Consider the following 13811-nt stretch of genomic DNA (forward strand, 5'->3'; position numbering starts at 1 on the left):
GTAGATGGGCAATTTTGTCAAAAATAATGTTCAAAAGTACCTTTTTAATGATACCTTGATCCCTAATTGCACACTTTGTTCTCCTAGACGTCACCTTTGTTCCATTGCCAAGACCTTCTTTGTGGAAGGCAACATTACTCTTTCTCACTTTGCTTCTGTTCTACCTCAGCTAGCCTTTATTGATGCTGTATTTTCAGCCCTGTCATTTTACTTACTTTGGTTACTGGCTTTTCTCTACTCTTCTTTACATCTTGGGTAGCATTGGTAACTTAATGCACTTGATGGTACTTAAAGGCACTTGCTTCACCCCCACGATATCAGATGCATATCATTATTGCTTCTTTTAAAAAAAAGTAGGTAGTTGTTTTGCATTTTCAGTTGCCTTTTCCTGTATCAATTAAGTTGAAATAATAACTTTGGTGCTTGAGTAAAAAAGGATTAGCTCTGCTTCGACAGATCTGACAGAATCAGCAAAGTTTCTAGTATACATCATGTATGGTTTTCAACATTTCCTTGTGTTGATCCAAGTGTGCAGATCCTATTTTCACACATTTCCTTTTTAAAATATTGTTTTTATTATAGTACCCGTGAGTGCTACAAAGACTAGAAATATTAAAGACATACTGTCCAGGATTGTCAGTTTCTGCAAACAAGCTCACCAGGGAGTGTGAAAGTAAACGCCAACCCCAAATTCACTCGTTTGGCATTTTGCCTCATTATATTTGAGATTTTTCGGGGAGGTACAAATTGGCCATTTCAACAGGATTTCACAGCATAGTTAAGGCCTATGCAGGACTGTACAGAACTTGGTGTATTTTATGCAAAAAGTTTGTCCAAACTCTGCAAGATGGGAATTAAAGCAGAGGAATCCCACATGCAGAGTGAGAAACATGAAACTGCCCAACAAGCCTGCCAACAAAATGCTGGGTATTTTCCAAAAAAAGTCATGTTTTATGTTGCAATAAACATTTGAGCAAAACTGTTCCGAACCCAAAGTAATAGATGTCAGTTCATGTTTTTTTTCCTTCAGCTTTTGTAGTTATAAAATTGGTCTTAAACTTAATTTAAGTCTTTAAAAACTTAAAACTGGCTTGCCTTAATCTGTATAGGAACCCTGTTTTTACAAAGCTCTGACCTCACCTGAGCACTGTGCCATTACACACCCATAAACGTCCTAAACATAGAAAATAAAAAGGAACTAAGATAATGTTTCTGCAGAGGGCAAAGTCTCTGCAGAAACATTTGCCGCCACACACTAAAAGCGGGTCATAAGTGATGATTGAAAGGGATTACTTCTGTATAGGTCTATACATTGTTTGTCATCCTGCATCTTTAAATACATTAATTGTTAATGTGCCTCTGTGTTTTTCCAGATCCGGGTAGACGGCTCCTCTCGTGCTCTGCAGTATGAGACTGTGCAGGCTGTGGAGAACGGACCCATCCTCAGAGACATGGCCTTCTCTTCTGATCACCACTACCTCTATGTCATGTCTGAGACCCAGGTCAGACACACACTCACAGACACACGCATAAACACACACATCAAAAGCTCCCCCCCTGCTGAGTCAATATCATAACCACTGGCATTTATCATTTTCTTATGTCACAGGGTACAATAACCTTTGGTGTAGCGTAGAGGATTTCATTACAGCCTGGCTGGAGGAGAGAAAGGGATTAGATAGACTGTTGGATGCTATGACCAAGTCTTTTTATAGAAACAGACTGTGAGGGTAGAGTTGGAGTGAATAAATGTGTTGAATTATAGGGAGAGAGGAGAGTGGTCACAGTCCACTTGTGTGTGTGTTGGTGTGTGTGTCTGCGCACATACAGATTCACACATACACACTATCTCTCTTAGTACCTTTGATGACATGGAATGTGAAGCGAAATAGCAGCACTCTGTGTAATGGACACAGACACAGTGAGACTGCGAACACCTCTATCAGAGGCAAAACCTTGCTAAAATAGCACCATGGAAAGTCCATAACACACATACTGTGCTCACAGAAATGCACACACTGCTGTGACTGACTCACTCTGGTGAGTATTCACTTTGTCTGTATGTTATACACAAAAGACAAAGCCATAAGCATGCATCTACATTACATGTTGTACATACACAGTAATTAAGGCAGGACAAATTTATTTGTCTTGCACCTTTCAATAACAAGGCGATTCATAGTGTGCAATACAAAATGACACACAGAAATATATAGTGGAGTGCAACATATGACTATATAGTGTCAGATTTAACTTAAAGGAACAGTGTGTAAGATTTAAGGGGATCTAGTGGCATCTAGCAGTGAGGATTACAGATTGCAACCAGCTGAAACTTCTCCCAGTTAGAATCCCCTCAGTGTTCATTGTTTCTGAGGTTTTTATCAGGAGCCGAATTATCTGCAGAGGTCTCTTCCTCTCCAAAACAAATGGAACTGGTGATTAAATTCAGTAAAAACACTGATTAGCTCAGTGACATTATGTTACAAATCAGCATTTCTCCTATGCTGTTTAGCACGTCACAGATGGGTTGCTTGCCCACCTGCTAATGTGCGCTCACCTTATTAATAATCTAGACATCCAGGAGGTTTTTACTGCGAGCAAAACTATCTGCAGATGACCCTTTCTCTACAGAACAAACACAACATGTCATTTAAACTAGTAAAAACACTGAATAAAGCAATTTTACGCTACAAATCAGTGCTTCTCCCACGCTATTTGGGGCCGTTAGCCTAGCACCTGCTTATGTGTGCTCACCTTTTTTCTCTGATAACTTGAGATTGAGATGTTCAGTAGGATTTTACTAGGTGCCAAATGATCCGCAGAGGCCTCCTCCACTCCAAAGTAAATGGACCAGGTTATTTTAATTGGTAAAAACTAAATAAAGCAGTTTCACGATTAAATATAAGTGGGGTTTTTTTCTTGTTGTGGAGGGGCTGCGTACTATTGTGGCAAATGCAAAAATGACAATAGCCAGTGTTTGGTTTGTCCGTTCTGTGCTACTGTAAAAATATGCTGTTGAAACATTGTTGATCTCCGTACATGATGATTTGTTCCCTACGTAGATAGTACAACAGCTCGTTTCGAGGTAATGAAAACGCAGTGATTCTTATTTTCAGATGATTATACACTTAGAAAACATACTTAATATATATTATATTTCTTTTCTTCCAATATATCCCAATAAATTCTACATACCGAACCTTTAACTGGTGCAGTGCCCATTCAAAACGTGCCTGAACTGAAGGATTGTTTGGCCAGCGGTAGTGCTGCTTGAAGCTTTCTGAAGAACCACTCATGCAAACAATCTGACACTCGATACTGCACTTCTTTGGGTACTGAGCAAAACACCTACCATGAGGTAGTTGCATCACACACCCAAGTTGCAGCTACTTGTGGTCAGAAACACTGGTGAAATACACTCACAGGAAAAAACACCAGGGGCAGACTATACCATTAGACAAGGTAGGAAACTGCCCGGGGCCCCCACTAAAAGGGCTCCAAACAGCTACAGATTTATTAGACGATGTTTATGTTACCATTCTAACTCACTGTAAGCCAGCAGTAACTTATAGGAGGTTAGAAACATGGGTGAAACATGCTTACTGGAAGTATCAATTTCCAAATAGGCATTTTAGTTGCTTGCTTTTACACAAACACAAGTTACAAAGTAGAGCATGGATATAATTAGCAGAGATATTGTGCCGGCAGTAACATTATTAGCATTGTAGGTTAGTATGACAAACCTACACAGTTTGAGTTGCAGTGGCAGAGTGGTGCTGTTCCTGTAGGCTATCTGCTCGTGCTCGTTGACTCCAGGGAAGTGAAGAAGAGTTTGGTTGTAATATTAGTATATCCAGCATCCAGCAGTAAAAGTGAAGTGCAGTTAATGAGCTCTGAAGCACCGCCCCCTTTGTTTGCTTGTTTATTCAAAGTCTTTTAATATTGAACGTGTCCAACGTGTGCCAAATTCCACACTGCACGTCTTTGGGTCCCCAGCAATACACCTGCCAAGTGTGGGTTCTTGAGATATAGGAAGGACAGAGTCCTTTCTTTATATTTCAGTATAATGCAGTGGCAAACAGAAAATTCTTGAGCCCTTATTTAATAGAAGTGAGAACAGAGTAGAAGTTTAATAGTAAACATACAGACCTCTAACCATTCAGCACAAACATTATCTTTTCATCAAGCACCGTTTAAGGGCCAGTAATCAACTCATTAAAGCCAAATCAGGCCACCGGTTAAAGAATCCATGGTGGATTTCTCTCTTTCCAGTTCATTGTAGCCCCATTTATTGGTCATTATTATTGTGACTGTTAGAAATAATGTTGCATAAGCTCTGAGTTCAGATAATATGCATATCATTCCCCCCTCTCCCTCCTCTTTATCTCCTGCCACCCGTAATCACAGAGGGCCACTGCTGTTTTGTTGGCAGCGATAGCCTAGTTGCCCCTGTATATTGTCTGCAGCTTCCAGCGGATTATAGACCTCTCTGGCACCATGAAAGTGTCAGTATTTGCTGATGTGTAGTGCAATTTGTTTGTGTGTATGCGTGTGAATGCAAGCACATTTTAAGAGCCCAGATTATCCCGATAACACTTTAAATATCAGACAGACAGCGAGTAGAAGGTGCCCTTTCAAATGCTGCTCTCATTGCCTCTGCGGAGGTCTCAGTTGGTCCTTATGCAGAGACAGAGAGAGGGGAAAGGAAGGGAGGGGAGGGACATAAGTCAGCAAAGTGAATTTTGCTTTTCCCCCCTCTTTTGGATTGTGGTGCATGTAATTGGGCTTACAGAAGATATAACAGAATAACAAATGAATTATTAGGAATACTAAATCTCCATTTCTTCCCATTATGTTGGTTTCCGTTATGTCTCACTATTATCGCCCAACATCGTGTTAGAAATTTAGCATTTTTAATTTGCATGCCAATTAGCTTATATTGAAAAAAAGCAACCAAGTGCGTTTTGTTGGCCAATAGTGGTCCCATGTGTGTGTATTAGGCCTTTTTAGTAATTAGTCTATTAGCCTAGTTAGAGGGCTGACCTCCACTGTTTAGGAGGAACGTCTGGGAATTACCATACATGCAAATATAGAAAGCAGTTAATGAACACAACACAAACACATGCTTCTTAACTGTTGAAGGCCTTTTAGAACAAATTAAGGGGAATGAATAAAACTCAACATTTCCTTGAGACTTGTATGATATTGAAGTTATGACTTATTTGATAACTAATCACTTCCATTTCCATTCATTTTATTCTATAGAATTGAGTTCCACCTCAGCTGTGATTCATCATGCAGATTCAGACAGCTGAAAAACACAGCCGTATTACCTGTCCTGATTTACTGTTAAACACAAAACTGTTCCCAAGTGTCTGCAATCACTAAAGAGAATTGGTGCAAATTGCTTCATCTCAAATGTAGAGAACGTGTACCGACAATATTTTGGCATAACAGGCTTATTCTCACAGCTTTCTCAACATCAAGCTGATTCTTGAAGGTTTCCTTGTAAACTGTGTGCAAAATTGTTGCCTGTCATGCTGTTGCCTCGAGTCAAAACAAGTTTTATTGAATGTCAAACAGGGTCACAGAAAGAGCGAGATATGAGAAGTAATAAAGATACTAGAATGATCCGTTTTTCATATTTTTTTTCACTTTCAGAAACAATCTGTCATCTCAACAGGCCAGAATTCATTTGCTATTTGTTCTGATAGCAATAACACATTTTTATGCCTCTGAGCCGGTGACCTTCATGACTGGAGGCGTGATGTTTTCGAGTACACTATGAGGATATTTCTTCAAATTTGGCACAAACGTCCACATGGACTCAGTGATGATATGATTAAAATTTGGTGGTCAAAGGTCAAGGTCACCGTGTCCTTGTTTGTCTTATTCTAGTAAATGCAACATCTCAAGAGTGTCTTGAGGGAATTTCCTCAAATTTGGCACAAGCTTCCACATAGATTTAATAATGAACTGATTTTTTGGTGGTCAAAGGTCAGGTTCACTGTGACCTTACAAAGCACGTTTTTTGGCCATAACTCAAGAAATCATATGCTAATTATGACAAAATTTCACTCAAATATCTAATAGAATAAAATGATGAAATTATGACCTTTTATATCCAAAAGGTCACAAGTCAGCTTCACTGTGACATGATTATGTTCTGCAAAAACACTTTTCTAACCATTATTCAGTTTGGTCAGATACTGAATTGGTGACACTAATCTTGAGTGTCCATCTTGAAACTATGCTGATTATATAGATCTTCTGTGCTCCTGGGTTGAAGATGTAATGATGCAGCAACATCCATGTTTAAAGCACCGTTAACTGTCATGGCAACATATGAGTGCATACAGACATGGATGTAATCTGTAACTGTAAATGGACTGGTTTGCGGAGGCATGCAACCATGAAGCAATAAGTCTAGTTTAAGAATGATTCCCCAATAACAATAAGTCATCTTCAATTTCTTGTGTTGACTTTTTTTATAGCCTCACACAGACAGCCAAGTTCAAAGGTCATGTTGTGGTCACCCGTACATGCAAGTTTTGAATAACAGAACTGCTTGCTGGATCTGTGCTGTGGTTTCGAATAACATCTTGCACGCGCACACACACACACACACACACACACACACATTCCAAATTCCCAGTGGTGGCAAACGCTATTAAGGCAGCCTGAGCCTGTCGATAGCAGAAGGCCACCTGCTGTTTCTGGGGCCTGGGACCCAGACTCTCAGAGAGAGTGTGATAGATGGAACAAGGGTGAAATACAGAAAGAGGAAACACATGATAGAAAGAGAGAAGAGGAGGTGGGTTGCCACAACAGGAGGCTGAGAACAGAGTTAGTCGATACAGCTCCTCTCCTGCTGCTCTTAGCCTTGAAACCCTCTTCCTCAGATTGGTGATGCCAGGCCCTGGGGTTGACCAGGAGTAAGCCAGACCTCCATGGGATCCTTTCGAGTGTGAGAGTCCAGGATAGGATGATGAGGGTCAGACTGATGTTGGAGGAGAGAGGGACAGAGAAAGATTAAGTAGGAATGAGTATGTAGTCAATAAAATTATACTTCCTCCCACAAATTAGTATTTGTTTTTCAGTTATTCACCTTATGATACATGGAATTTGTGAAGAAAACTTTGTTTTTCTCACATGCCTCCAGGGTGAATGAAGAATCTGTGCAGCATAATTCGAGTCTTATTTATCCAGCTAGTGCTTCCCAAACAGACAACCCTTTCCCATGGGGAACTGAACTAAAAGCAAAACTTATCCTTGCATTCTTCAAAGCCAGACTTCATTGACAAAAACAGCAATTTTACCTCGCTGAGCACAGGAGCTGTTGGTCTACTTCTGCCTTGATCAGTTTGTGTTATTGTGTGACTGGTGAATCCAAACTAACCTTTAAACTAACTTTAAAACACCAAAGCCACACAATAACACAAACAAACTACCATTCAAGGCAGCAGTAGACCAGCAGCTTCTGTGTTCACTGAGGTAAAATTACTTTTATTGTCAATGGAGTCTGGCTAGGAAGAGAGCATAGATAAGTTTCAGTTTTAGTTCAGGTTCCCGTTGGAAACGGATGTTTTTCTGTTGTTTAAAGGAACCCCTGTGACTTGGAGTCATTAAGCATCTTCTACAGTGTTGGAGTCTTCGTTCACAAATTCAGCTTAAGACAGTATTAGTCATTTATATTCAAATGGTTATTTTGGGGGTGAAGTATTCCTTTAGAAAAAATTACAGATGCACTGTGCGTTTCTTGTTTGCTGATAGATGGTTTTGTATGTTTTCATACTTCAGTCAGGAACACTTTAGTCAAAGAAAACTTTATTTCCATTTGCAGTATTATATTTGGCGGTATGGCTCTGTTCTGGGGCCTCTCTGCCTTTCCTCGGGCCTACGCTGAAAGCCTCTTTCAAGCGCCTGTGTGGAAAGCCATAAGACAGAGAGAACACACCTCCCTGCCCTTCCACATGCAAACTAGGAAAGCCTGAGGCAGAGAGAGCAGCAGCAACAAAGACCCCCTGGGAAAAGAACAGAGCAGCATCAATGGCAAACAGAAATGGCATTGATAGTCAGACACAGCATGAAAAGGAGGAGCTGGGGTGGAGGCAGGTTGCAAAGTAGCTTGCAGAGGAAGCAGCAACAGTAGGCAGGCCAGAGCACTTTAAATAGGGCGCCCTGAATGAGATTCGCAAAGTGGTTGCATGGAAAGGAGTCATGTGATCTGTCAGCTGACTCTCATTAATCAGCCGCTCCATCAGTTGATTGGGCTGATTGAGATCAGCTGTTCTAGCTGGGATGTAGGCTGAGCTTGACATCGTGTCCTGCCTGAACTAACACTATGCTACATTTCTTATAATTCCTGCTACATACAAAGGCTGCAGGTAAAGGCTCTGCTAGAGGTGAAGTTGAACTACACATTCACGGTATAGGGATTACAGGGACCGTGTCGAGACCATAATAACTGAGATCGATCTGCTGGAGTTACTCATATTTCTGATCCCAGCAGTTGATGTTGAAAACTACTTGAACAAAGTTGAGACAAGGCTCTGCAATCTTCTCCTTTTCATTAACAGTAAACAAATGCAAACCTTGTCCTCACTGCAATCATCGCTCTATCGAAAGTGAATTAAAGAAAGTAAACATGATTACTTTGGCTATATAAGATTTCCCGCCTCAGTAATTTTTTCTTTATCAGAAAACAAATTTAGTGATGAGCTTTTTTCAGTGCTAACTTTAGTATCTTCACTTTCTATCAAGAAATAAAAAGAATGTAAACATGATTACTTTAAGGAATGAAAGACAGAGTTTGATAATGTATGACACAGCAATCTAGTGTTATGTTAGTGTTAGATTAAGAACTATAAATACCGGTAAATTAAACTGTGGCCACTGGGACCACTTGAACACCTTGACAGAGAGGTTCAGACCCAGCTTCAGGCATGGGCATCACGCTGAGAGTCACACTGCACCCTGCTTGTCTGTGTCACATTATTCGCTCATTAGAGAAGAAAGCTAGCCTAACACAGACGCACATACCCATGCAGTATCCCTCTGTACTGTATATAATGGTCTCCACATTCCAGTATTTTTCTCATCCCTCATTTAATTTCTCTTCCATTCTTGCAACCTCTTTTCTCTTCCCTTCCTCCATCCTGTGACTGTGTCCTCTTTGTTAGATTTGTTTTTCTTTTAGGATTATAGATTTTTGCTCCTACAACCCCTATTCATTTCTAAGGGGATTTGTAAAGCCAATGAGGATTCAGCCTTTTGTGTTCCTTGTTCCTCTTTCTTCATCTCCTCTCTCTCCATCTTTATTCCATTTCTAGCCCTCTCTTACTACCCTTTGTCATTTCTACCCTACACCATCCCCCATCCTCCATTTCTTTCACCATTCCTTACTAGCGGAGTAATCTGTCATCCATACTCTCTCATTAATCCAGTGATTGGCTGTCCTCTAATTGGATCCCTCTCTGTATCTCCCTCACTCATACACACACGAGTCATCTTATTAGTGGGTTAAATAGATGTTCTGGTATAAAGAGGACAGTCAGATTATAGAATGGGCTGTGATTATGGATGTTAGGGTTGGTGTTTGAGTGACAGGGGTAGGTCAATCCCACTGTTAAAATGAGCTTCCGCTGTTCTTCACTACCATGTTACTGTATCGTGTTAACACTGGTTCATCTGTCAGCCACAACGAGGACATTGGGCAGAATGAATGAGGTGGTTTGGGTGGAGGTTGGGGGATCATTTCAGCGTTCGTTCAGTATGGAAATTAAAAGTACAAATCACACACTAACAAAGCGTTCCTTTTTTATAGGAGCTATAAACCTTTTTCAGAAGGGAAAAAAACTCCCCTGAAGTGATGAATAGCAATTGAAGTCAACAGTGGAATTGGACGTTAGCACAAAGGTTATTGCATGAGGTGGAGAATGATCAGCTAATAGTACTGTGTTCATGCACATGGGTGTCCTTGTCCATCCTAAGCTTTCCATTACAAAATATAAAAAGACCTGTCTTAATTGATTAAAGATAAAAAAAAAAAAACACGTTAGCTTTCTGATTGTATCACTATTGGTAAACCATAATTAAGATGCCACAATAATACTTAGGGGTGCGGTCACAGAGGGGCGAAATTAACACGGGCAAATATCCGCCTCCCGTTCATGAGGTGCGAATAAAACTTTTGCTGCCTGTGGCAAAGCAAATTAGCATCGTAGCATCACATGGTGTTCAACATTGTGGAGGAAACATTGATTTTTGCTGTGTCTAATCAGCCGATATCATGTGATATTGGCCATGAAAAATATAAACTACCCCGCATGACAGATTATACCTGGCTGGCCATGAGCTGAAATGTCAAATGTACCAATACCATCATATTTGTTTACCATATTTATTGGCAAGCTAGCTAACATTAGCTAGCAAACTAGCTTCCCATGTCAGTCATGCTAAGCACTGCCCACATTCAGCACGAATAATGCCTCGGCAGGCGATGGTGGCACTTTGGAATTGCTCACATGTCACTGTACCAATGATTTAGTCTGTTACTTAAAGGGACAGTTAACCCCAGAATAAAAAACACATATGTTTCCTTTAACCTCAAACGCTATTTATCAGTTTTGTTTGTCTATGTGTGAGTTGCCGAATGTCGGCGATATCAGTCGTAGAGATGTCTGCCTTCATTCAAATATAATGGAACTAGATGGCACTTGAATTGTGGTGATCAAAGCATCGTAAATAAAGCATGCATCTATTCATGGACATGAGGCTTGTGCTTGTGAGAGCATGAGATTTAAATATTAATGGTGTCCTCCTCAGATGATCTGTAATGTTAGCTAGTTCATTGATGCTATGTGAGCTAGCAGTAGATGCACGTTTCCTTCTGTGCGGTGGGTATAATTAGGTAAAAACAAAATAGTTCCTACATGAAATTGCTACCAAAAAGGTCTGTATATTATCTTAATAACCAGGTCATGATTGTTTTTGCTGAGACATTATATTTCAGAGAAGGCAGACATCTTCATGGTTGATATCTCCAGCACTCAGCAACTCACACTAAAATAATTTAGATTGATAAATAGCACTACAGGTAAGAGGAAAACATTTTTTTTTTTGACTTTGGGGCGAACTGTACCATTAAACCTACATACTAACAAGAAATAAATTTGCACTGAAATACACACAACCATGAATAAGCATTACAAACTGTATAAAGTGCATGTTAGAATCTACAGAGATACACCTTTGACACAACAGTTCGTGCCATCAAGTGGCACCTAAGCAACTCCTGTTTGGATCCGACCATGAGAAAGTAATTTGAGGGTGTATCATTTTGATGGCAGAGTACATTACTCATCAGATTGTAGTGTTGTGACTTGACATGGGCTCCAGGGCATTTGGGAACAGTTCAAGCTGTTTTTGTTACATCTAAGTCATTCAATCCATCCTCAAATGTTCCCATAGTCATACCATTGCCCTCCAGCAACCTAGCAAGCACATGAACTCATCCTGCCAGCAAATGTTCAGTCAGTCACTAGTTGAATTTTATCAAGTATGTTCCTACATGGTTTTCTTGCTTAAGTACTTTTTTTCTCCATATACCAGGGTTTTTACATTCAGCTTATAAACTGTTGCTCGAAAGTGCTGCCACTGCCACACTCATGGTGCTCAATTATTTATATTCAGCGTAGCAAATGCAGATCTGTACGTGTGAATTATTGAAAATGTGTACTATAGTGGGGTGAGATCGTTCAAAGTCAAACGCTTTTTTTTCTCTTCCAGTTTTGAACCCCCTGAGGGAAATCCGACAAGCTAATTTGTGGAAGTATCGCGTCTTCGCATCTTATCAAAGACGTTTAATACCAGCATCCTTTAATTTCTATCAGCGGGGAAACTTTTTAAACCACATCCCTTACAGTGTAGCTTCCTCACCCCTCTAGTGTGTGGCTGCGAGTTATGAAGGTGTTTAGATGTGCATATTATGTTGTGTCCCAGTTTAGCTGCAGGCTGCTGTGGTCTAACAAGGCAAGTGAACAGAGCTGATGTGTTGCAGCCATCGCTGCCTGACACACTTCTGAAAAATGTCAACGAAGTGGGGCAGACAAGGTTGGAGAGAACTCTCGGCTCACTCAAAGTCCCTTCTGAAGTTTTACCTTTGTTTTCTCTCTGTTTCTCTCCTGCTGTTTCTCAGTATATTTCTGAATCGTGTGTTCTTTTCTCTTTCCCCGCAGCAGATAGTTTTGAATCGAAAAGCCCCATTATATTTTATAGCAGACAGACACTTTATAAAATTTGTCATTCATGTGAGTCATCATCAGCCTCTTCTGTCAATATCTTGGCTGCTGGAAACAGTCCAAACTGTGCACCGTGTCTGCGTAATACAGACCTTATTTTTACCCAGGCTATGCCCCAGGGCATGATGAGGCAGCCTGTGCAAAATTAGTCAGTGTGTTTGTGTGTGGCTACACTTAGAGCACCTGCCATGGGGAGAACTGGCATTACAGACTAAATGCAAATCCTGTTTGTGCAGTGAAGGGTCAAACTAGACTCCACACCTTAAATGCACCTTGACATCTAACATGTTTTCAGCATGGTTCCAGCACTGATGACTGACAGCTTAATGGGACAACATTAGCATGATTCGGGAAAGTTCTGTTGTTTGAATTTATTGTTGCTTAGCTTAGCATGCCTTAGCTTTTTGTTGCTTATTTGGAAGACATACCAAAGATGATAAATGGTAGAAATATGTCAGAGCGCCCCTCATGCAGGAGATTCTAATCTGTAAACTGTTATTAGTAAACCACCTTAAGCTTGTTAAACTCCTTTTTTGTGTACAGGGGGGCCTTACCTTCTTTGGAACGGAAAGATAAGTGAAAATGATTGATTGTATCCGAGTCGCTTGTCATGCGCTGACAATCCTGACAGTGCAATGGATGGCTTTCTCATTTGACCTCCGAGAACCTCGAATGAAAACAATATTGCACTTGCAGCCACCGGCCCGCTCTGTTAACTGAGTTTATGATATGATACCGTTGGTTGGTGGTTGACGGATTGAGTGGTGCGTCAGCTGTGATGAGGCAGTGGGTCGTTGATGTGTCCCTCGCTTCATTTGACTCCCACGTCAATCTGTCCTCCATCCAGCTGGAGAGGGGGGAGAGGTGGGGACATGAGAGGACAAGACGGATAGAAGTAGGCACCAGTAAATGAATGAAGGAATAAATGACAGGATGAATGGATAGGGGGTGATAGATAAAGAACAGAATAAGACACGGACCAGGAATTGAGAGGTGAAGTTGAGAAGAAACAGATTGTTGTTTTACCACTTGTAATAAACACACACTGATATTGCCCTGGATAGAGGGACTGTATGTACTCTGTGTTATCCAGGGGCACTGAAAGAGCTTCTACTGCACACATGTTTGCACGCTGGTAGAAATATTGAGGTCAGGAATTATAACTCTTAATTATTGTTATGTATATGATAGGGATTCATCGGCTGAACATTGGTATTGGCCGATATTCGCCTTGTTGTCTGTCATCGGCCTATCGGCAACTAAGATGACATTTGCTGATGGTAGTGGCTGATGATTTTTTGTTTTGTCACATCAGTTCTGTGCATGCTAAAAGCGTGGCTCCGTGACTAACGTCATCCTTTCATCCCAGGGACTATAGAAAATGTGTTTTGGACGAACAGGGATCTTCCCTTGGACACTTTTTAGGACGGAAAGATGCAGTAAACTCGCGCGTTGTGGACATACACTAGTTTTTGCTGTGAAAATGCTTCACATGAACAATAATTACGT

The 13811-nt window shown here is 40.7% G+C and overlaps 1 protein-coding gene across 2 annotated transcripts in view; it reads left to right on the forward strand.

The window, feature by feature from the left end:
* Positions 1 to 13811, forward strand: part of plxna4 (plexin A4) — a 364224-nt gene that overhangs the window by 223747 nt on the left and 126666 nt on the right. For both annotated transcript variants that reach the window (XM_049566659.1, XM_049566658.1), the window contains exon 4: positions 1374 to 1502. In XM_049566659.1, the coding sequence (XP_049422616.1) occupies positions 1374 to 1502 (129 nt within the window). The remainder of the gene's footprint in view (positions 1 to 1373; positions 1503 to 13811) is intronic.

Source organism: Epinephelus fuscoguttatus, linkage group LG22 (assembly GCF_011397635.1).
Source record: "Epinephelus fuscoguttatus linkage group LG22, E.fuscoguttatus.final_Chr_v1".
Taxonomy (NCBI): Eukaryota; Metazoa; Chordata; class Actinopteri; order Perciformes; family Serranidae; genus Epinephelus; species Epinephelus fuscoguttatus.